The sequence below is a fragment of the Corvus moneduloides genome, chromosome 19 (assembly GCF_009650955.1).
Source record: "Corvus moneduloides isolate bCorMon1 chromosome 19, bCorMon1.pri, whole genome shotgun sequence".
NCBI classification, from domain to species: Eukaryota; Metazoa; Chordata; class Aves; order Passeriformes; family Corvidae; genus Corvus; species Corvus moneduloides.
In genome coordinates, this window is record NC_045494.1 from 11,833,588 (window position 1) to 11,854,372 (window position 20,785).

General features: G+C 61.3%; 2 protein-coding genes across 2 annotated transcripts; one reads left to right on the plus strand and one right to left on the minus strand.

The window, feature by feature from the left end:
- Positions 1-320: 320 nt before the first annotated feature.
- On the minus strand, positions 321-4,944 carry CCDC42 (coiled-coil domain containing 42). The gene is made up of 8 exons (XM_032129396.1): positions 4,874-4,944; positions 4,465-4,570; positions 4,234-4,338; positions 3,272-3,469; positions 2,395-2,616; positions 1,718-1,876; positions 1,521-1,556; positions 321-326 (listed from the first exon to the last, which is right to left on the minus strand). The coding sequence occupies exons 1-8, from the start codon at positions 4,936-4,938 to the stop codon at positions 321-323; spliced, it is 897 nt and encodes a 298-aa protein (XP_031985287.1). The 5' UTR covers positions 4,939-4,944.
- Positions 4,945-11,441: 6,497 nt separating this feature from the next.
- LOC116453653 (TBC1 domain family member 24-like) lies at positions 11,442-18,633 on the plus strand. The gene is made up of 7 exons (XM_032129334.1): positions 11,442-11,619; positions 13,236-14,271; positions 14,551-14,709; positions 15,075-15,138; positions 16,113-16,208; positions 16,405-16,681; positions 17,510-18,633. Exons 1-7 carry the CDS (start codon positions 11,517-11,519, stop codon positions 17,653-17,655), a joined length of 1,881 nt encoding a protein of 626 aa, XP_031985225.1. The 5' UTR covers positions 11,442-11,516; the 3' UTR covers positions 17,656-18,633.
- Positions 18,634-20,785: the final 2,152 nt, after the last annotated feature.

Consider the following 20,785-nt stretch of genomic DNA (forward strand, 5'->3'; position numbering starts at 1 on the left):
CCAGAGCAGGCAGCACCTCTTGGTGGCACCATCAGTGTCTCTGTGAGGCCCTTGGGACCCCTGAGGGCCACGCAGGGCTCACTCTCTCCTGCTTGCTTTTCTGTCTCTTCTGCTGCTGAGTATTTGGGCTCGCAGAAGAGCAGGGAAGGTCTGCAGGAAATGAAGAATGCCTTAAAATATTTGCTATATTTTTAGTCTGCAGTATCTGCGGGGTTCTCTTGTCCTCTCCTTCCCCTGGCAGGGGCAGGGCCTCACTGAGGTTGGCTGCGGCTCTTCATGTCCTCCGTGAAGTCATGGAGGTCGTGGATAAACTGCTGGATCTAGGGTGGGAAAGGGAGATGGCAGGGCCAGGGCAGGACTGGGAACAGGAGGCAGAGGGGAGCCTGTCCCTCTTGGAGGGCAGATGTCCCCAGGCTGAATGACAGGACAATAGGGCCTTGCTGGGTCTGCAGCACCACAATGGGCCTCTGTGGGGGAATGAAACCAAACCCTGGCCATGGCTGGATCTGCATCCCCACATCCCTGCACCCCCTGTCCCTGCACCCCTTTGTCCCTGCACCCCCTGTCCCTGCACCCCTTTGGCCCTGCACCCTCTGTCCCTGCACCCCCTGTCCCTGCACCCCTGTCCCTGCACCCTCTGTCCCTGCACCCCCTGTCCCTGCACCCCCTGTCCCTGCACCCCCTGTCCCTGCACCCCCTGTCCCTGCACCCCCTGTCCCTGCACCCCCTGTCCCTGCACCCTCTGTCCCTGCACCCTCTGTCCCTGCACCCCCTGTCCCTGCACCCCTTTGGCCCTGCACCCCCTGTCCCTGCACCCCCTGTCCCTGCACCCCTTTGGCCCTGCACCCCTTTGGCCCTGCACCCTCTGTCCCTGCACCCCCTGTCCCTGCACCCCTGTCCCTGCACCCTCTGTCCCTGCACCCCCTGTCCCTGCACCCCCTGTCCCTGCACCCTCTGTCCCTGCACCCCTTTGTCCCTGCACCCCTTTGTCCCTGCACCCCCTGTCCCTGCACCCCCTGTCCCTGCACCCCTTTGGCCCTGCACCCTCTGTCCCTGCACCCCCTGTCCCTGCACCCCTGTCCCTGCACCCTCTGTCCCTGCACCCCCTGTCCCTGCACCCCTTTGTCCCTGCACCCCCTGTCCCTGCACCCCCTGTCCCTGCACCCCTTTGGCCCTGCACCCTCTGTCCCTGCACCCTCTGTCCCTGCACCCCTGTCCCTGCACCCTCTGTCCCTGCACCCCCTGTCCCTGCACCCTCTGTCCCTGCACCCCTTTGTCCCTGCACCCCTTTGTCCCTGCACCCCTTTGGCCCTGCACCCTCTGTCCCTGCACCCCCTGTCCCTGCACCCCTGTCCCTGCACCCCCTGTCCCTGCACCCCCTGTCCCTGCACCCCCTGTCCCTGCACCCCCTGTCCCTGCACCCCTGTCCCTGCACCCTCTGTCCCTGCACCCTCTGTCCCTGCACCCCCTGTCCCTGCACCCCCTGTCCCTGCACCCTCTGTCCCTGCACCCCCTGCCCGGCTCCCACCCCTTCCGCCCCCACGAGGCCCCACTCCCTGCCCCACCTCCTGGGAAGGGACAGATTTCCCTAGTGTCCCCACCATTCCCCATGCCCAGGGACCCCAGGGGAGAAGGGAGGCTCTGTTGGGCTGTCCCCTCTCTTAGAGAGAACCATTCCTGCTGCTTTTCCTGGGCAGGGAGCGGGCTCTGCCTTTACCATGTCCAGCTGCCTGTGGCTGTCACCAGCTGCCACCTTGCCCTTTGGCTGGAGCTGTGTGCTGGCGGCCTGGAAGAGGCTGTGGATGGCCATGCTGAGGGACTTCAGCTCCACGGCTTTCCGGGCAGCCCTGTCCTGGAGCTCGGCCCAGCGACCCTCCTGGGGGACACGAGACACGTCCCAGAAAAGCTGCTTCAGCACCAGGACCCCGGCTTGGACACCCCAAGTTCCACTCTCATCCAGGATGGGAAGAAGCCAGATGTGCCCAGGGCTGGGCTGGAGCTCGTTCAGCCTGACGTGGTGGGAGCAGATCCAGGAACCAGCCCCGCTGTTTGCCAGCCCCGCTGTTTGCCAGCCCCTGCAGTGCCACCCTGGCACGTCCTCCCTGCTGTCCCCATCCCCTCCCCGCCGCAGGGATGGATCCCCTGCAGCAGCACTGCCACTGTCACCCTCCCAGAGCTGCTGCTTCCCAGCTCTTCTGATGACAAACCTGCCCCACACCTGGGCCCTCACTCCTCCTCCTGCGGCCCCGTGGAGGGATGGGATCAGGCATCTCCGCCCACCACAAACTCTGCTGCTGGGCCCTGCCACGAGCCCCCGGCAGCAGGAGGAGCCAGCAGCCGGTCCTGCCCCAGCCAGGCCTGGGAGAGCCCCCTGCCCACCCCACAGCTCCTTACCCACTGCAGGATGTCACTCCGAGCACGGTCAAGAGATTCTTGGAGCTGCACCAGCTCATTCCTGCCCTGCAGCGCCTCAGCTTCCCTCTCCGCCCTGAGCTGCTGCAGCAGCACCGTGGCCTGCTCCGTCAGCTGTCTGTGTCCCCACTGGGACTGCACCACATCCTTGCGTGTCCTCACCAGCGCCTTGTAGAAGGAAATGATGTCCTCGATGTCCCGAAACTGCAGCACAGGACCCTGGGGTCAGTGCCCCCCTGCCCTCCCCTTGCTGGGATCCCCTGCCCTCGCCAGAGCCAAGGCCTCCCCAGCTGGCAGATCTTCCCCTTTCCATCGTCCCTGCTGGTCCCTGAGCATGGCCACATTCCCTGGGCCATGACATCCACAGTGCCAGGCCTGGAACTGGCACTGCCACAGGGCCACTGGCACAGCTCTGCCCCAGGGGAGCAGTGCTGGGATGAAGCACAACAACTCCATGTCCCCGGGCCCTGGGAGGCAGCAGGAGCACCAGGGATCATGGAGAGGTGTCCCATCACCCTGGGGGGAAGGCACAGCTTTCCTGACACTGCCTGGGTCCCACTCCTGGGCAGTTCTCACCTCTCCCAAACCATCAGTGTGACCTGGAAAGGTGACACCAAGGGGGCCCTGTTCCCCTCAGCCCTAAGCTTCCCCCATTCCCATGGTTTTTGTTCAGTTTTCTCAATCCTTCATCTGTTCTGGTTCTCCTCTCCTGACCCTGCTCCCTGTGGCTCACCTTGGCTGCAAAGGAGCCCCTCCCATCCCCTCGAAGTCTCTGGGTCTGATCAAGTGTTGATTTCCCTGGCCTCTCCTCTAGTTTAACACGCAGGTAGGGCCCTCCCTGAGCCACGTCCAAGGTCACCTGTGAATTCTCCACCACATTCTCCAGGTACCGCTTGAACAGGGAGTACTTCACCAATTTTTTGGAGAGTTTCTGGTGCTGTTTTGTGAGGGCTTCCAGTTCCCTCTTAGCCCCCAAGAGCTCACTCTCCTTTTTTGTGTTCTGCTCTTTCTCTTCTCTGGCTTTCTTCAGAGCTTGGGTCCGCAGCCTTTCGTTCTCCTGGTGAGGTTTTCCCACCACCACACACAGACAGAGAGGAAGGAAGGCAAGGGAAGGTGGAGCTGGGTCACTCAGGGGCACTGGAAGGAGACACCTCCAGAGAGGAGCCCCTGGCACTGCAGCACCCTGGGACCATTTCCCCCCCTGTTGCCCAGGGCCACCCCTCTTGCACTGCCCCTTTGGCCTGGGGGCAGCACCTGGGATGGGGCTGTGCCCTTCAGACCTCCTGGTCCCTGTCCCTGGAACATCGCTGGGGGTCCACAGTGGAGACAAGGCTGAGACCCTTCCCTGGGGACATTTGGGGCCCTCAGGAGGTCACAGGGCACAGGACAAGCTGTCTCCTAGCCAGGGTACAAATCCCTGCTCCTCACAGCTCCGGCCTCAGGGGAGGTTTGGCTGGGAGTGCTGACCCAAGGTTCTTCCCAAGGGAGAGGAGTTGGTGCTGTGGCTGAGCAGGGGCAGTGTTCCAGGTGTGCCAGGTGTGCCAGGTGTGCCAGGTGTTCCAGGTGTGCCAGGTGTACGAGGAGTGCCAGGTGTACGAGGAGTGCCAGGTGTGCCAGGTGTGCCAAGTGTGCCAAGTGTGCCAGGTGTATGAGGAGTGCCAGGTGTATGAGGTGTGCCAGGTGTGCCAGGTGTATGAGGAGTGCCAGGTGTTCCAGGTGTGCCAGGTGTGCCAGGTGTATGAGGAATGCCAGGCGTGCCAGGTGTATGAGGAGTGCCAGGTGTGCCAGGCGTGCCAGGTGTTCCAGGTGTGCCACTCGTACCTTTACAGTGCTCCCAGACCTCACCACGTGGGCTTTCAGCTGGGCCCTCCTGGCGTGCAGGTGCCTCCACTGCTCAGCAAGGGCCTCCATCCTCTCCATGAAGGCCTGGCAGCACCAGGGCGAGGGTGACACAGCTGCCACAGCCAGAGCCACTCCCTGCCTGCTCCTGCCACCCTCCAAAGCCCCACCAGCCCTCCCAGCCATGTCCCAGCACCCTCCCACCTTCCTCACCTCCTCTTTCTCTTCCACAACCTTCTCCATCAATCGCACTTCTTTCATCTTCTTCAGGAGGCAGATAAACGAGTCTGTGGAGTCCTCCTCTCTCACCCGGAATTCCCTGACACAGATTTCCTCAGGTTACACTCTAGATCCCATTCCTGGCAGGATGCTGGATTGCTCTGGGAGCTGGACTGTGTCCCAGGTGTGGTGACAGGAGCCCAACCCCAGTTCAGAACCCCTCCGGCAGCGTGGCCTCCCCAGCCCTCCCCTGCAGGGACCCTCCAGCGCAGCCAGCGGGGCTCCAGGGAATGACGGGGCTGGGAAAGGGAGGCACAGGAGGAACAGAGAAGGGATGGGAGTTTGCCACGGCAGGGGAAGGAGGGATGGGGAAACAAGAGATGAGGGCAGAGGAGCCCCTCACCTGAGCAGGGGCAGGAGTCTCTCCTTGTACTGCCCCCGGTAATAGCGCACGTCCTCGTGTGCCATCGCTGCGGCCACGTCCAGCCGCTGGCCCTGCCCTGGCCCCTGGGCAGCCCGAGGGCACTGCAACACCTGCAACAAGCCCTGGGGCTACTCCACTCCACCAGGACAAGGCCTGGGGCTACTCTCACTCCCAGAGAGAGGCCCTGTGACTCCTCCAACCATTGTGACAGGTCCAGTGGCTCCTCCAGCCATTGTGAGAGCTCCAGTGGCTCCTCCAGCCATTGTGACAGCTCCTGTAGTTACTCCAAGCACTGTGGCAGAGCCAGGGGCTACTCCCAGCGCTGTGACAACTCCTGTGAACTCCCTGGCACCACAGGGACTGACCACTGTGTCCAGGACCAGGAATTTTTTCATTCCCTTCTCTTCTTCATTCATCTTCTCTGCTTCCTCCTCTGCCCAGATCTGGCCCTTGTGCCGTGTGCCCTCAGCTGCCCTGGGGGCTCTGTCGGGGCCCCTGGCAGCCACATCCCCCTGTCCCAGCACTCCCAGGCTCCTTTCCCACAGCCCAGCTGGGAATGCAGCCCAGGCCCATCCTCAGGCATGGCTGAGCACTGCTCTGCTCAGACTGAGCTTTCCCATTTCCCAAAGTCAGCTGATTGGTTTTTAACTGATTTCGTTTCCCCCTCAAAAGAGGGCCCGTGACCCAGGACCACCCAAAGCAAAGGGGTGGGGCTCAGGGGCCAGCTGGGGGAGCCCACAGATGCTTCCCAGGGGATTGCTCCTCTCCTGCTCACTGCCAGTCCTGGCTTCCCCCCGGCTGAACCCAGAGCAGCTCTGTGAGCTCAGAACAGGGCACAGGGGCCACATCAGCAGCTGCAACAGAGGGATTAGGGTGGTCCAGGCCCCTCGGCACCTGCACGGAGCATTTTTGGGTACGAAGCCACAAAAGCCACTTTTGTGACTGTCCCTGTCCCTGCTGCTTCTCCTCCCACCAGGGTCAGTTCCTGGATTCTTCACAGCACCTCCTGTGCACGGTCTCTGTTCAAAGAGCAACCAACACAGGCCTTGAAACAGTGAAAATATAAAAACCCTCCCAAAATGCATTTTCAATATTCCCCCTTCAGGAATATTGTAATATTGATATAACAAACACTAATGCTAAAATATACAAAAATATCGATTTATTTGAATATATAATAATATACAATAGATTATATATGATACAGCTTTTTAGACAACACATAAAAATTATAAAATACAATGTATAGTATAAAAACGTCTAAAGAGGTAGATTTGCTGAATTTATAAAACTTTTCCCTGCTCTTTCCCAAAGCACTTCCCCAAACAGAAGAACTGAGAGGACTCTAGAATCTCTTAAATTCTCGATGTTTTTTAATTATACCAAGACCCAAATTTGCATGTTGCAGTGGTTTTGGTGTTTTTAATCAAGTTTTCAATCGAGCTGTTCTCCAGGAGATGCTCTGATGCTGCCCAGTGCCCACATCTGCTGGGCATCCCTCTGTGGCCAAAGCCCCGGGGCAGGAGGTCACTCTGCACAAGGACAGCGGGGCCAGGAGGGGTCAGGGCCCTGCTGACGCTGAAGGGTGTCCAAGCACAGCCCCGAGCTCGGGCCGGAGCTCCGGCAGGAATTCTGGGGAGCTGGGGACATCTCCTGGCCGTGGGATGGAGCAGCACGGCCGGAAAATCCCCGCACAGAGAGCTCTGCAGCTCCTCCTCTCCCCGGACACTGGGACACGGCCACTGGACTCCAGCTCAAGGGAGCACACTCGTCTGAAAGAAAAATAGAAAAAAAAGAGTCTTTTCTGAAAGTGACTAAAACCCACTTGTTTTAAATCACAACATCTCCCTTAAGCACCCTGAACACCAAAGCAGAGCCTGCCTGGCGCTCCTGGCCACATTTTATTTCACAAGTCTGACCTTCCTATTCAACCTCTCTAAATATACACCACAATCAGCATTTCCAGCTGATTAATCCGTCTATCAAATAGCGATGTCTTCTTTCCACACCTCTCCTGGTTTCTATGCAAGATTCCTCACAAATGTGAGTGATATCCAGAAAGTCAGCATTCCTGGCTGCTTTTCCACCCCTGCCTTTGGAATGGAGTGGAACCCTGGGAATCCTGCCCCATTAACGGCCCTCACAACCCGCACAGATCTCTCCCAAGGAGAAAAGGGGGCAGAAGATGCTGAAATTGTGATTAAAACCCAATTAAAGGAAATTTGACTGGCCCTGCTCACAGGGAGTCACGCAAACAGCACAACCTTTCCCTGGAAAATTCCAGCGGCATCTTAATTAAGGCCGGAAGGGGCCGGAAGGGGCAGGAATGCCGTCCCCAAGCCACGGAGCGTCCTGCCCGCAGTTGTCACTTGGGATCAACCCTGAGAGCATTAAACCACAGCCCTGCGCCCCAGAAACGGCTTCAGAGCAGCTTTCAAAGGAGGTGAAACTCACTGAGTGGTGACCAAATGTAAACCAGATTAATTCCAGGGAAACCCTCCCAGCCCCAGGCCCTGGGACAATAAATTTGTGATCAGTGGTGCAGGAAGGTTAATGAAAGGAAGGGCTGCTGCAAGAACAGGACCTGGCCGACGTGGGCTGTCACATCAGGGCTGGATTAGATATGGAAAAGCAGCACAAACCAGGGAAGTGTCACTGCTCAGCTTCATCAAACTCCAGGCGCCGATTTTTCTAATGCAGGAAAAGCTGAGTGTCAGCTCCAGGCACATTCCAGGGTGGGCTCTGCCACCTCCGGAATCCCAAAGCTGGGCCAGGACTCTGCAAGGATTCCAGAGGGACCCCGAGCTGGGAATGGCAGCTGAGTCCTACAGACCCTGGGGGCTCCGGGCCTGAGACCAGCCCCTGCCAAGCTCCTGCCGAGATCCCTCCAAGCTCCCTCCAAGGTCCCTCCAAGGTCCCTCCAAGCTCCCTCCAAGGTCCCTCCAAGCTCCCTCCAAGGTCCCTCCAAGGTCCCTCCAAGTCCCCTCCAAGCTCCCTCCAAGCTCCCTCCAAGCTCCCTCCAAGCCCCCTCCAAGCCCCTTCCCTACAGACCCACAGAGCCCAGGCTCAGGCAAGAGAGGGAAGTTGGATTCACTGGCACAAGATTCAGGCCCTGAGCTGTCTCTGCCTGCACCCCTGAAAACCAGACCCACACGGACAATAGGGAAGGGGTGGGAGTTCACACCTCAGGAGGAAATGGCAGAGTCATTTTGCTGCCCATGGCCTGGCTACCAGCTGAGGAACGAGGCTGGGTTTTTGTTACCCCTTTCCTCCTCTCTCTCCTCCAGGACTTAATTCTTTGGGCACTTTAAACACGTGGAAGGAAAAAGAGAGTCATTCCAAGTCTGTACCCAACGTGGTTTGTTATGGACACAGCACCTGTGTGGCTCCCACCATTCCCAAAAATGTCCACGTGGAGAACGCTGCATTTAACTGACCCAGAAGGGCACAAAGGGAACACAGCCAAGAAAGTCACTGGACACAGACCCCACTGCTGGCTCCCACTGCAGGGGGAGAAAAAAAGATTTCACTTCCATTACAGAAAAAAAAGAAACCAGGGGAAGCTTTAGGACCAGCTCAGCAGAGCAGAGTTCACAGATGGTAAGTGCTGGATTCTAATCTTTCCTCACAGGTTTTGGTGTTCTATTTTAGATTTTATGCTCTATTTTTGGCTCAGCAACAAGCAAGAAGTTTGTCATCCATGCTAATGGCAAAATACTACAAAAATAAAACCCTGTTTACATTCTCCCCAACAGGCCAACACTGGACAAAGGCATTTTCCTGCATTACAACACTCAGGAGGCACAGGACACGCGACTGCTCAGCCGTGGATTTCTCAACAGGCATTTCTGTTATGAAAACACCTCTCTCGTTGTTGGAAACTTGTTTAGAGTAGAATCAAACACTGCCAAATATTCCTCTTTACCTGTTAGTGGATTAAAGGAAACTGGAAAACACAGGGCATGGAACAAATGATTTTATGGAGAAGTCAGTCAGCCGTGCAATGTTTCCATAAAACACAACCCCGGAGAGCTCCAGCCCCAGAAAGGCTCCCAACAACACCAGCACCACGTTTCATTGGGGCTTTGGACTCATCAGAGGTGGCACTGATGCCAACAGAGAACTTTGCCCTCTATAAATACCGACAGATTGAGCAGCAAACTTTTTATTGGTCTGCTGTCGTTCAGGTGTATCTGTACAATTTCAGATACTTCACCATCCTGAAAGCAGGAGTTTAATCTGCACCTCCAAACACCCCAAAGCCAGAGAAAACACTGCCCTCAAATCCCACTGATTTGGGTCTCCTGAGACCCCCAAAACCCCAGCCCAAAAGCCCGCTGAACCCCCTCCCTGCCCGGGGCACAATGATAACCATAGTGATAACGATATTGATAACGACAATCAAAACAATAGTGATAACGATATTGATAAGGGCAATAATAACAATAGTGATAACGATATTGATAACGACAATCAAAACAATAGTGATAACGATAATGATAACGACAACGAGCGCATCCTCGTCAGGACGTTCCCGTTGCCGGGGACCGATCCCCGCGGTGCTCCCGGCGGTGCCCCGGGCCCGGGGCTGCCGAGCGCGGAGCGAGGGGAGCCCCACGAGCGCTGGGGACCAGCCCCGATCCAGTCGCCAACGCCGGGGCGGCTCTGGGGAGGCGCTGAGCACCCCAGGCACCCCTCGGGTCCCGTCCGCTGTCCCGCAGGCTGGGCAGGGCTGGGGACACGCTGGGGTGGGCAGCAGGGACACGTCCCGCTCCTGCCCACGAGGACCCAGTGCCAGCAGTGCCCTGAGGGGCTCGGAGCCGCCCCCCGGCCCCGGCAGCCCCCCGGGGTGGGCTCTGTCCCCCCGGCCCGGCTCTCCGCACACCCGGAGATGCTCCCGCAGCCGCGGCCATCAAACATTCATGGCCTTGGCTGCGCTGCTCAGCCGGAGCCCCACGGCCTCTACATATTTCATTTTTACGCCATTAAAAACGCATGAAGCGACATTTCCTTTCGCCCTGTCCCTAATTCGCTTCCATCTCCCATCTCCGGAGCGGCTGCCGGAGGTTTCAGAGCTGCGTCGGACCGGCAGGAAGAGGCGTCCGCTGTCCTGGAAAAGGCAAACGAGGATAAGGCGGCTGCCAGGGGCCGGGGAAAGGCAGCGGGAGCCGCTGCTGGCAGAGCTGGGCAAAGGGTGGGAGCTGGAGAGAGAAGGAGCGGCCCCTTGGCACCGGGAAGCAGAGCGGGGTGCGGAGCGGGGACCCGCGGGCCCCAGGAGCGGGGCTGGGGCCATCACTGCCCCTTCGGGAGCAGCCTGCGGAGCAGAGCCGCCCATCAGGCGCCCCGGCGGGCTCCGGGGGCGGATAAGGAGATAAGGATAAGGATAATTCCCAGTGGGAGACCCCCTCGCCTCCCTCCCACCCGGCACAGCCCCGGGGGTCTTTGCTGACACAGCCCCTCGCCCCCACTCCCTGGGCTCCCAGCTTGCCAGGACCAAAGGCAGGGAGGGGCGCCGGGACAGCCGAGCTACCCCCAAGGAATCCTGGCACACACGGAGAAGGTGAGGAAGAGGAAAGGGTCCGCAGGGAGACTTGCTGGGAGATGCCCCAGGCCCGCGGTGCCAGCGGATGCTCAGGGATGTGCTGCGGGGCAGACGGGCCTGCGGGCAGGGAGGCCGGTCAGGAACAACCTGCAGCTGCTCTTATCACAACAGAAACAATGCGACTTTCAAAGGCAAATAAAAATCCTTCCACACGTTTCGATGCCTATAAAAATGCCCGCTGAGCGCAGCCTGAGCTGAGAGCTCTGCGGCAGCAGCGTCGGCCCGGGCCGCCGGCCTGGGAGCCTCTCCCGGCTGCTGGAGGCTGCTTTTCCTGCAGCTCGGCTCTTCTGCCCGTGAACACAACGCTCGGTTTGCAGCTCTGCAGCGCGTTTGGAGGCTAAAATCAGTCGATACCAACCATTCCCTGGGGCAGGCTGGGAACGCCGGAGCCCCACGGCCGTGCCCGCAGCAGCCGCAGCCTGGGCTCCGCCGGCAGCCGGGGCCGCGGGGCCGCATCGCCCCGAATTTCCCCGCGGTTGTGCTGGAGCAGCCGCGGCCCCGGCGCCGGGCAGCGCCCGAGGGCGCACACGGCGGGGGCAGCCGGGGGTCGCTGCTCCCCGCGGCCCCGGTGTCCGCCTGGCCCCGGCTCCCGGCCCTGCCGCTCCCAGCTCCTCTCCCGGCTCCCCGGGCCCCCCAGCGGGAAGCGGTGCCAGCCCCGCTCGCTGTGCCGGGGGTTCCCTGCTCAAGGACGGGCCACGGCCGGAGCCCCGCAGCAGCTCCTGCCCCGGGCGCTGCGAAGGGAGCGAGCCCCGGGGCGGGAACGTGAAGGTTATCCTCGGGAAAAGAAAGGATTCATTCAGTGCTCGTGCTGCTGTTTGATGGTATCGCAGCCCACGGGGTGTTTACAGCCCCCCCCCGCCCGGGCTCGGAGCGGAATTGGGGCAGGAAGGGGCGATGCGGGCGCGGAGCTGCTCCACCCCTCGCTGTATTTACCCCAAACAAAGCCCAGTGCCCTCACCTTAAAAGCGCGGGCAGGTGGCGGGGCCGGAGGGGGCCCGGCAGGGGTGGCCGAGCTGGCACATGCTGCAGGTGGGGCTCAGCCTGCCCCGCTGCCCCGGGGGCGCGGCCGGCGCCTTCCCCATGGCCGAGCCGGCCGCGGGCGAGGACGCGGGCACCGGGCGAGGTGAGTGCGCCGAGCGGGACCCGCCCGTGCCGGGACCCGGCCGGCAGAGCGGAGGGGCTGGGGCAGACCCAAATTCCTGCCCCGAGCCCCCCGGCTCGTCCCGGGGCGGGCAGAGCGGGAGCCTCCATTCAGCACCCGGGGCCGGGGCGCCGGCGGTCGGGCGGGCTCGGGCTGATGCTCCTCGGTACCCGGGCAGGGCAGCACCCTGGGGAGGGGACGAGGTGAATTTGGGGATCGTGGGGTGCAAACAGCCCCTGACTCACCCCCGGTGTTGGTTCTGTGGCCAGGAGCCCCCGTGACCGTGCTCGGGTCAGGCTGTGCCCAGGGCAGGGAGTGGGGCCGAGCAGCCCCGGATCCAGCAGCTCCTGCCCTGAGCCAGACTGAGCCCGATCCTACTGACCTTGGGCAAGCGCCCAAGTGAGCTGGAGAGCGAGGGCCGGAGCCGGAGCCAGCCCGGGCGTCAGGACCGTCCCGATGCGGCACCGCGTGCTGTCCCCCCGTGTCCCCTTGGCTCAGTGCGAATCCATCCTTGGCTCCCCCGGCAACTGAGCGCATCCACGATAAAAACATCCCAGAGTTAATGAGTGCGCTAATTGCCTTTATCCCTGCCCGATAATCTGTGCCCAGCAGAGCTCCCCCACGCGGGGACGGCTCCCGTGTCCCTGCAGGGTTTGGATGGAGCTCTCCGGCAGCCCCGGGGAAATGCCGCTCCCGTCTCTCTAGGAGGAGCTCAGACCCTGCTCTTCCCAGCGCCGGGCTGGCGGCTGCCCGAGCCCCGCCACGGGGCTGTGAGCGGGAGCCTCCCCCGAGGGTCCCCTGCTGTCCCCAGGGGGCTTTAAGGGGCTCAGCAGCCCCCGCTGCGGTTCCCGGACAGGGTCCCTCCAGTGCACAGGGGCACGTGGGGAACGGGGACCCTCTGCCCCCACAGACCGGCCCCGCACCCCCGGCGAGCCCCTCGGCTGCAGCAGCTTCTGCTCCCTCCTCCTCTGACACCCGAGGGGCCGGAGGGGCCGGGAGACTTCGGCAGGAGGCACAAGAGGAGGGCAAACACCCGAGGGCGGCTTTGCCCACTCCGCTGGGCTCAGAGCAGCCTGCTCTGGGCTGCCAGACGCGGACAGGACCCTCCTGCCCCGTGCTGTCCTTAGGAGGGGACACGATGGAAATGGTCCCTCTCAGCCTCAGCATCGCTTGGGACCCCCCTGCCCGTGGGGTCCCTCCTCATCCCTGCAGAGCTGGGCTGGGACAGGGCTGCTCGTCCTCCTCGGAGGTGTGACAATGTCCCACGGTCATCCCCGGGGCACAGGGACCGTGCCCCTGCCCTCTGCACCTCCCTCTCGGCAGGTCACAGGCTGGGAAGTCCGTAGCTTTGGGAGGGGTGAAAAGCCCCTCACAGTGTGAGAAGAAACCCTGACACCCGTTTGGGACCTGGCCCCACACTTCACCGGGGCCCTGAGCCGACGGGAGCGGGAGAGGGCAAAGCCCAGAACCCTTCCCTTTGCAGGGGAGAATAAAGAAATCCAGGACGTGGCCGTGAGACTTCAGAGCACCCTCAGCCAGGGTGAAACGCTGTTGGTGGGGCGGTGAAAGGTGTTCAATAAAAGGTCTTTGTCCTACAGAGGCGCCGGGCTCGTGCCCAGTCACCATCGTGGTCACGTCCGAGGCTGACACCTGGGACATCGACACCTCGTCCTGCCTGGGCTGTGGGCAGTTCGTGGATTGGGACAAGATGCCGGAGCCGCAGCAGCCGGCGCAGATCCCGCGGGACGTCCTGAGCAGGCCCCCGAAGGAGCTGAAGAGGCTGGCGAGGGAAGGCTGCTGGGCCGGGAGCCACGCGGGCCGGGCCCGGCTCTACCCCCGGCTCATCCAGCAGGTCTCCTGCCGCCTCGTCACCCCCGACGCGCTCGTGTACAGGGACGTGGCCGGCCGGCTCTTCGGGAAGCCCAGCGTGAGCTCCCACCCTCTGCCCGAGTTCCTGGAGGGCTGCCCCATGCCCACCTACTGCCTCAGCCCGCACGGGGTCACCGCCCTGAAGAAGATCCTCATCTGTGTGGGCGCCCTGTTCCCCGACATCACCCACAGCCCCCTCCTGCCGGCCCTGGCGGCGCTGCTGCTGCACTACAGCGAGGACGAGGCCCAGTGCTTCGAGAGCGTCTCGCGCCTCATCGCCAGCAACGCTCCCCACGCCGGCTACATCGACCAGTCCTTCCTGGCCCACCAGGCCTCCTGCATGACCTTCGGGGACCTGGCCAACAAGCACTGCCCGGCAGCTCACAAGCTCATAGCCGGCACCGCCAAGAACGTCCTCGAGGTCTACTCGGAGTGGCTGTCGTGGCTCTTTCCCGGGCTGCCCTTCGGCTACGCCGTGCGGGTGCTGGACGTGTTCCTGCTGGAGGGCCAGAAGGTCCTGTACCGCATCGCCCTGGCCCTGCTGAAGCAGTTCCGGCTCTCGGTGACCCCGGCCGGGCTGCAGGGCTCCGACATCAAGGCAGAACTGCAGGCTTTCGTCAGGAACATCGCCGAGCACGTGACCGTCGACAAACTCCTGGAGAGGGCCTTTGGCATCCGGCTGTTCTCCCGCAAGGAGATCTGGCTTCTCCAGATGGCCAACAGGAAGGCGCTGATGGAGAGGGGCATCACCGTGGTGCAGAGAAGGTGAGGAGAGCTCTGCGTTCCCCGGCCCTGGGGCTGAGCTGACAAAATGCGAGCCCCCGTGGAGAACACCCGGGGGGAGCTCCAGGCACGTCCCGCAGCTGTGGCTGTGCTGGGCCCTCCCAGCCCCTCGGGGGACCCTGTCAGGGGTCACGGCACAGCCGGAGCCGGGGATGTCGGCAGAGAGCTCGCGGTGCAAAGAGCAGGACAAGCCCCGCTGCAGGGGCTGTGCCCCGAAGAGCAGAGGGGCCCCAGCCCGGCCTGATGTCCCTCCCCTCGCAGGCCGTCCTTCCACCTGGCCGTGGACATGCAGAACTTCAGCTCCAGCACTGTCACGGCGCAGGAGATGCGCCTCGTCTGGTCCTGGATCCCCGAGCGCTTCTCCCTCTTCCCCCCGCTGCTGCTCTTCTCCACCTCCGAGCACGGCTGCAGCCTGCAGAGGTGAAGCCTCCGCTGCCCCACGGGGCCGGGCCAGGCGGGTCGGGCGTGCGGGGAAAGCCGGGCAGGGCTTGGTGCTGGAGACAGCAGCAAACACAGTGACCAGGGCACAGCCAGGGGCTGCTGGGGACCCTCCCGGGCTCGATTCAGGGTCCTGAGTGGGGCTTAGGGGAGAGGGCAGAGGCTGGGCCAGATGGCCACCGACACCTGGGCACCGCCCGGGGCACACGGGGCCGTGGATGTGCCACGCAGGGATGTCCCCGTGTGCCACACTGTGCCAGGCACGCTGTGAGCGCCCAGGGACAGCCAGCACACCCTGCCCAGGGCTCCAGCTGCCCCCAGCCTGACCCCCGTGTCCATCTCTGCAGGTTCTACACGTGCTGTGAAGGCTACGAACCCACGGTGCTGCTCATCAAAACCACCGAGGGGGAGGTGAGCGTGTCCCAGGCAGGGCTGGGAAGGGGACGGGGTGGGTGACCCTACTGGCCCCTCTTGGAGCAGCCATGGGCTGTGTGGTCCCTGTCCTGCCCTGCCCCGGGTCTGTCCCAGCTCCCAGGACAGAACAAACTGCACCTCTGGCCCCCAGGACACACCTCAGCCGGGGTGCCGGGGCAAACGGGAGGAGTGGGTGAGAGGGAGAGAGGCCCCGAGTGAGACTTTAATTGCAAATACAGACTGATTCATGAATCCTTGCTGAGCTGACTCTCCTGAAGTCAGCAGATGCTTTGTCTGAGCCAGGACTTGCTTTCAGAGCACTAAAGGCAAGGTTCTCTCCCTGACTGCACGAGCAGCCGCACAAGGGAAATGGAGGAGAAATAAGGACAGTTCCTACTGAGGTAACTGCAAAGGCCCCTGAGCCAGGGCTCTTCCCCGGGACTCTGAGTGCCTCACAAACCCCTAATTTATCTCTCCACTCTTCATCCCACAGTGGAGGAAAATTCAGTGAATTGTTCAGGCCTCCCAAAGATTTACTGACCAACAGTGCTGATGTCCCAGGCCTGACACTTCAGTGGTGTGGAGATAAACACCTGCCACCCCCAGGGCCTCGTGCAGGCAAGGGAAGGTCCCTAGAAAACCTTGTTTGCTACAGGTTTTAGCTCCTGTTATCCCTCGGCTGTGCCAAGGACAGGCAGGAGTTCCCAGCCCTCGGCAGGGCCCCTCCAGCCATGGTCAGGTCAGGGGTGTCCGCAGCCAGGGTCAGCCTTGGGCACTGGGCTGGGTGGGCTCAGTGCAGGGCACCAGGGATGGGCAGTGCAGGATGGAGCTGGCACAGCAGGACTTGGCTCTGATTCCCGGGGGAAGGGGCAGAGCCCCTGCCCTGCTGAGCCCGGGGCCATGCCCGGCGCTCCCGGGGCTGCCTCTGCCCCCGGCCCATCCCCTGACGGCTCCCTGTGCTCTCTCCCAAGGTGTGTGGGGCGTTTCTCTCCTCCGACTGGAGCGAAAGGAAGAAGAGCGGTGCCACATCGGGCTTTTTTGGGACAGGGGAGTGCTTTGTGTTCACTGTAAGTCACGGTTTATGTCTGGCTCTGTCCCTTCACTACTGTCCTGCCAGGACGCCCTGTCCCTTCCCTGCCCCAGGCCCAGACCCGGACGCAGCACTTGGCCCCAGCCCCCTGAGCAGCAGCAGCACCTTCCCGCAGCGGGGGCGAGGTGCCCAGGGACAGGGACAGGGCTCACCGGGTGTGTCCCGCTGCCCAGGTGCGCCCCGAGGCAGAGAGGTACGAGTGGGTGCTCATCAAGAAGCCGGAGCTGGCCAAGGCCGTGCCGCGCTCCCGGCAGCGCTCGCCTTCCCCCGCTCCCGAATCCCGGCTCGGCTCCTCCCGGGACAGCCGCAGCTCCAGCCCCAACCACCTCGCCGTGCCCTCGCCGCAGAGGAGAGGCCGCCTGTCCCCGTTCCTGGCCATCAGGCACTTCCTCCTGCCCTCCAAAACTGCCTCCATGTTTATGTCCGGCTCCCGGGACGGGATCGTTATCGGTAGGGGGGGATCGTTATCGGTAAGGGGGGATCGTTATCGGTAAGGGGGAATCGTTATCGGTAAGGGGGGATCGGTATCGGTAAGGGGGGATCGTTATCGGTAAGGGGGGATCGGTATCGGTAAGGGGGGATCGGTATCGGTAAGGGGAGATCGTTATCGGTAAGGGGGGATCGATATCGGTAAGGGGGGGATCGGTATCGGTAAGGGGGAATCAGTATCGGTAAGGGGGAATCAGTATCGGTAAGGGGGAATCGTTATCGGTAACGGGGGATCGGTATCGGTATCATTAAAGGATCGTTATCGGTAAGGGGGGATCGTTATCGGTAAGGGGGGATCGGTATCGGTAAGGGGCGGTCGGTATTGGTAAGGGGCGATCGGTATCGGTAAGGGGGAATCGTTATCGGTAAGGGGGGATCGTTATCGGTAAGGGGGAATCGGTATCGGTAAGGGGGGATCGTTATCGGTAAGGGGGGATCGTTATCGGTATCGTTAAAGGATCGTTATCGGTAAGGGGGCTCGCTATCAGTAACAGGGCCCTTATCGTTAAAGGGATCGGTATCGTTAAAGGATCGTTATCGGTAAGGGGGCTCGCTATCAGTAACAGGGCCCTTATCGTTAAAGGGATCGGTATCGGTGACTCCCCAGGGTGGCACCCACCGCCCGCCGCTGCCCCGCTGGAAAGGCCCCGCTCCGGGTTAAACCCCGAGCTGCCTCCAGAGGCACAGAGCTCCCGGTTCGGGATATCGGGTTAAAGTCGGGGAGGAGAGGACAGCCCCCTCTTCCTGCAGTCCAGGGAGCTCCTTCCGACCCTGCGCTCGCCCTTGCAGGTGGAGGGGGAGGCCAAGCTCTGTCCCTGGACGCCAGCCTGCTCCGGGGACACACGGAGCACTGCGAGACCTTCGACAACCCCCCGCTCTGCCAGGAGAACTTCCAGGTGCAGCTCTTGGAAGTGTGGGGCTTCCAGAGCGCGTAGTTCCCGTGGGGACACGCCTCGTGTGCCGCCCACGGGCACGGGGACCCCTCCCCGCGCTGGCCACCCCCGGCCGGGCTGTGGCCACCTCTGCGGCAGCTCCACTCTCCATCGTCCCCTCTGCGCTCCGATCACATCAGATCACATCAGATCAGATCACATCAGATCAGATCAGATCAGCGCTCCCGGTGCCGTGGAGAGAGGGCGAGGCAGTGCCAGGACCGGGACTGCGGGCGCTGCCCCTGGGGACATTCGAGGTCCCCTCCCGCAGTTTAAACCCGGCCCACGCCACCCAGTGTGTCCCAGTTTGGGGTGCTGGAGGGGAGGCCAGCCAGTCTGGAGTTTCTCACACCCTCCTGGCCTGTCTGCAGCGTGGGGCTCAGCAAACCAGTGGCAGCACGGGCAGATTCTGTGGGAATTCTGAGCCCGGGCGAAACCCAACACCGAGCTCCAAAGCTCACCAGAAACACTCTCAGATCCGCTTCCCCCTGGCCCCAAGCCCAGCACAACCCTCCAAGCATCCACGGAGCTCTGCAGCCTCCGTGGGTATCCAGGACTGCCCGGGATCCACCAGCACCGGGAGAGACTCTTCGCGTCCCTGGCTGGAAGTGCTGCCCGGGGATGGCAAAGCCCTGCCCGGAGTTTGCAGGGCAGCAACAGCCCCGGGGGGACCCCACGTTTGGGGCTGAGCCCTTTGCTCTGTGCTGAGCCCAGGCGGGCGTGGGGCTGCAGGGCTGGCCACGGAGGGGATTCCCCAATGGGATCACCAGGATGGGCCATTCTAACGAGGAATGGGAACATTTGGTGTCGCTCTGTGAGGCACAGGAGGGGTGGAGGCCACGGGGAATGCTCTGGCTGCAGCAGGAGAACCTCTCCCACCCCAAACACACTTTCCCAGTGGGGTCACCTCCCATCCCACCCATCCCAGCTCTGCAGCCACTCGGGGCAGGAGCTGTGGCTGCCTCTGGATCCCTGGCAGTGTCCAAGGCCAGGCTGGACACTGGGGCTTGGAGCAGCCTGGGACAGTGGAAGGTGTCCCAAACCATTCCGTGATTCCATGATTTCCATGTGCCCAGTGCTGCCCCTGGTCAGAGCTGTCAGTGTTCACAGCAGTCCCTGCCCAAGCTCTGCCGAGCCTTTGCTGTGCTGAAAGGGACGCTGAAAGGGATTCTTTCTTCCTGCCCCTTATTCCATTGCTGAATAAAGTTCAAAACTCTTGGAGAATTCAAAAAAAAAATCCAGCACAAAGACACGGTGGGGGAGCAGCGGGGCCGGGAGGCAGAGGGAATGTGTGATAGGGTATAAAGAGATCTGTGTCCTGCTCTCACTTCCCTGCAGAGGGTCAGCACCCCAAACCCTCACCCTACGGCCCCACAGCACTTCAGCCCCTCACCCTGTGTCCCCAGGGCATCCTAACCCCTCACCCTACAGCCCCACAGCACCTCAAACCCTCACCCTACAGCCTCACAGCATCCCAGCCCCTCACCCCGTGGCCCCACAGCAGCCCTGCCCTGCCACCCCTTAACCCATTTCCCTTGACCCAGAGCCTTTACTGAAATCCAAGGAAACTTCAGCCCCTGTGTGCTCCAACAGGAGCCGGAATATCCCTCAGCTCATCCCTTTAAGGCATTTCTGCTCCTTGTCCACACAGAAGTGTTCTCAGAGCAGCACAAGGGACCCGCCTGGGTCACTCCTGTTCCCTGAGCAGGACTTAGGGCTCGTCTGGAACACGGAGCTGCCGGTGTTGGCACAAGGAGGGCAGCCCAGGGGTGGCTCGGAACAACGGAGAACTAACGAAGGAACAATCCCATCCTGCAGGTCTGGATCATCCCCCGCCCCCACGAGGAGCGAGGGACAATTGGCCACTGTCCTGTAACACAAATTGCTACAAAAGGCACGTTTCGTGACATTCAGACCTGATTTCCCTGGCGAGCTGGGGCGGCTGTGGGTGCCCTTGTCCTACCGAGTGCTGGGCTCGGCAATTTTAGCGCTTTAAACAAGGGGGGCAGCGCAGGAGGTTCTGCTGTGGTGCAGTTACCTTGTAAGGAAATGCTTCCAAGTGTCCCAAAGCACTCCCTTCTCATTCCAGAACTGATTCCCACAGGGGCTGTCTCTGAGAAAAGAACTCACTGATCATTTGGGGTGAAGGGAGAGAAGAGACACATGGGGTGGGAGGAACAGGCAGAGCCTCCAACCTCCTCCTTCCCTGCTGCCTAAACCAGACGTTTCTGTTCAAAGCAAGGATTTTGGAGCAGACACAGGCTCACCTTCACCCCTTCTCCTCTCCCTTCCTTCCTCCCTGCCCTCTTCCCCCACTCCTACCAAATGCAGCTTCCAAAGGCGTGAAATGGGAAATTCATCAGGCCCAGCTTGTTCTTGCAGTCAGGGAGAAGGTCCTGGTACATTTTTATCTCCCACCACTGTCAGATCCATTTTCATCCTTCCCATTTTCCTTTCCCAGCTCCGTGCAGTGATTCCCCTCCCACCCACCTGCTGCACACACAAACAATTCCTTGTCACCACACTGTCACCAGCTCCTCGTGGAACACACATTTAACGTCTCACAGCAGAAATTTCCAGCTGCAGCAGAGCCTTCAGTGCCACAGGAGGGACTTTGAAGATGTTTTTTTCCAGTCAAACCCACAGCATTTATCAAAACAAATGTGTTTCCATCCTTGTTTCCGCACAATTTAGTCCCTGGAATTGCTAACCCTGGGAGAAGGGTTGATTTTATTTCCCCCCTGCAGAGCTGGGTGATTTCACCAGGCATCTTTGTACTTTTCCTTGGAAATGCAGCAGATATTGGCACTTCTATGGAAAATTCCCCCCTTTGGTGGAGAGGAGCTGCCCTGGGCTCAGCAGGGAGCTGTGCTGTCAGCGGCTGGGCTGCTCCGAAGGCGGTTTGGGGATGGGCACTGCCTGGCCCAAGAGGGAATTTCCCTCCCTGGAGGGGAGCTGGGCCAGGCAGTCGCCCCTGGTGGAGCTGTCCCTCCCTCGCTCCCTGGGGGATTGTTTTCAGCACGTTGTTGCAATTTATCTGAAAAATACAATCCCAGCCTGGTTTGGGTTGGAAGGACCTTAAAGCCCATCCGGTGCCACCCCTGCCATGGGCAGGGACACCTCCCACTGTCCC

What these genes read in the sequence shown, in the direction of transcription:
- CCDC42 (XM_032129396.1), bottom strand. Translation starts at nt 4,938, where the DNA reads ATGGCACACGAGGACGTGCGCTATTACCGGGGGCAGTACAAGGAGAGA. An exon ending in ATGTGGTGGAGAATTCACAG is followed by an intron (nt 2,617 to 3,271) that starts GTGACCTTGGAC and finishes CCTGTGCTGCAG; the next exon opens with TTTCGGGACATCGAGGACAT. An exon ending in GGAGTGACATCCTGCAGTGG is followed by an intron (nt 1,877 to 2,394) that starts GTAAGGAGCTGT and finishes CGTGTCCCCCAG; the next exon opens with GAGGGTCGCTGGGCCGAGCT.
- LOC116453653 (XM_032129334.1), top strand. Translation starts at nt 11,517, where the DNA reads ATGCTGCAGGTGGGGCTCAGCCTGCCCCGCTGCCCCGGGGGCGCGGCC. An exon ending in CACGGCTGCAGCCTGCAGAG is followed by an intron (nt 14,710 to 15,074) that starts GTGAAGCCTCCG and finishes CCATCTCTGCAG; the next exon opens with GTTCTACACGTGCTGTGAAG. An exon ending in TCAAAACCACCGAGGGGGAG is followed by an intron (nt 15,139 to 16,112) that starts GTGAGCGTGTCC and finishes CTCTCTCCCAAG; the next exon opens with GTGTGTGGGGCGTTTCTCTC.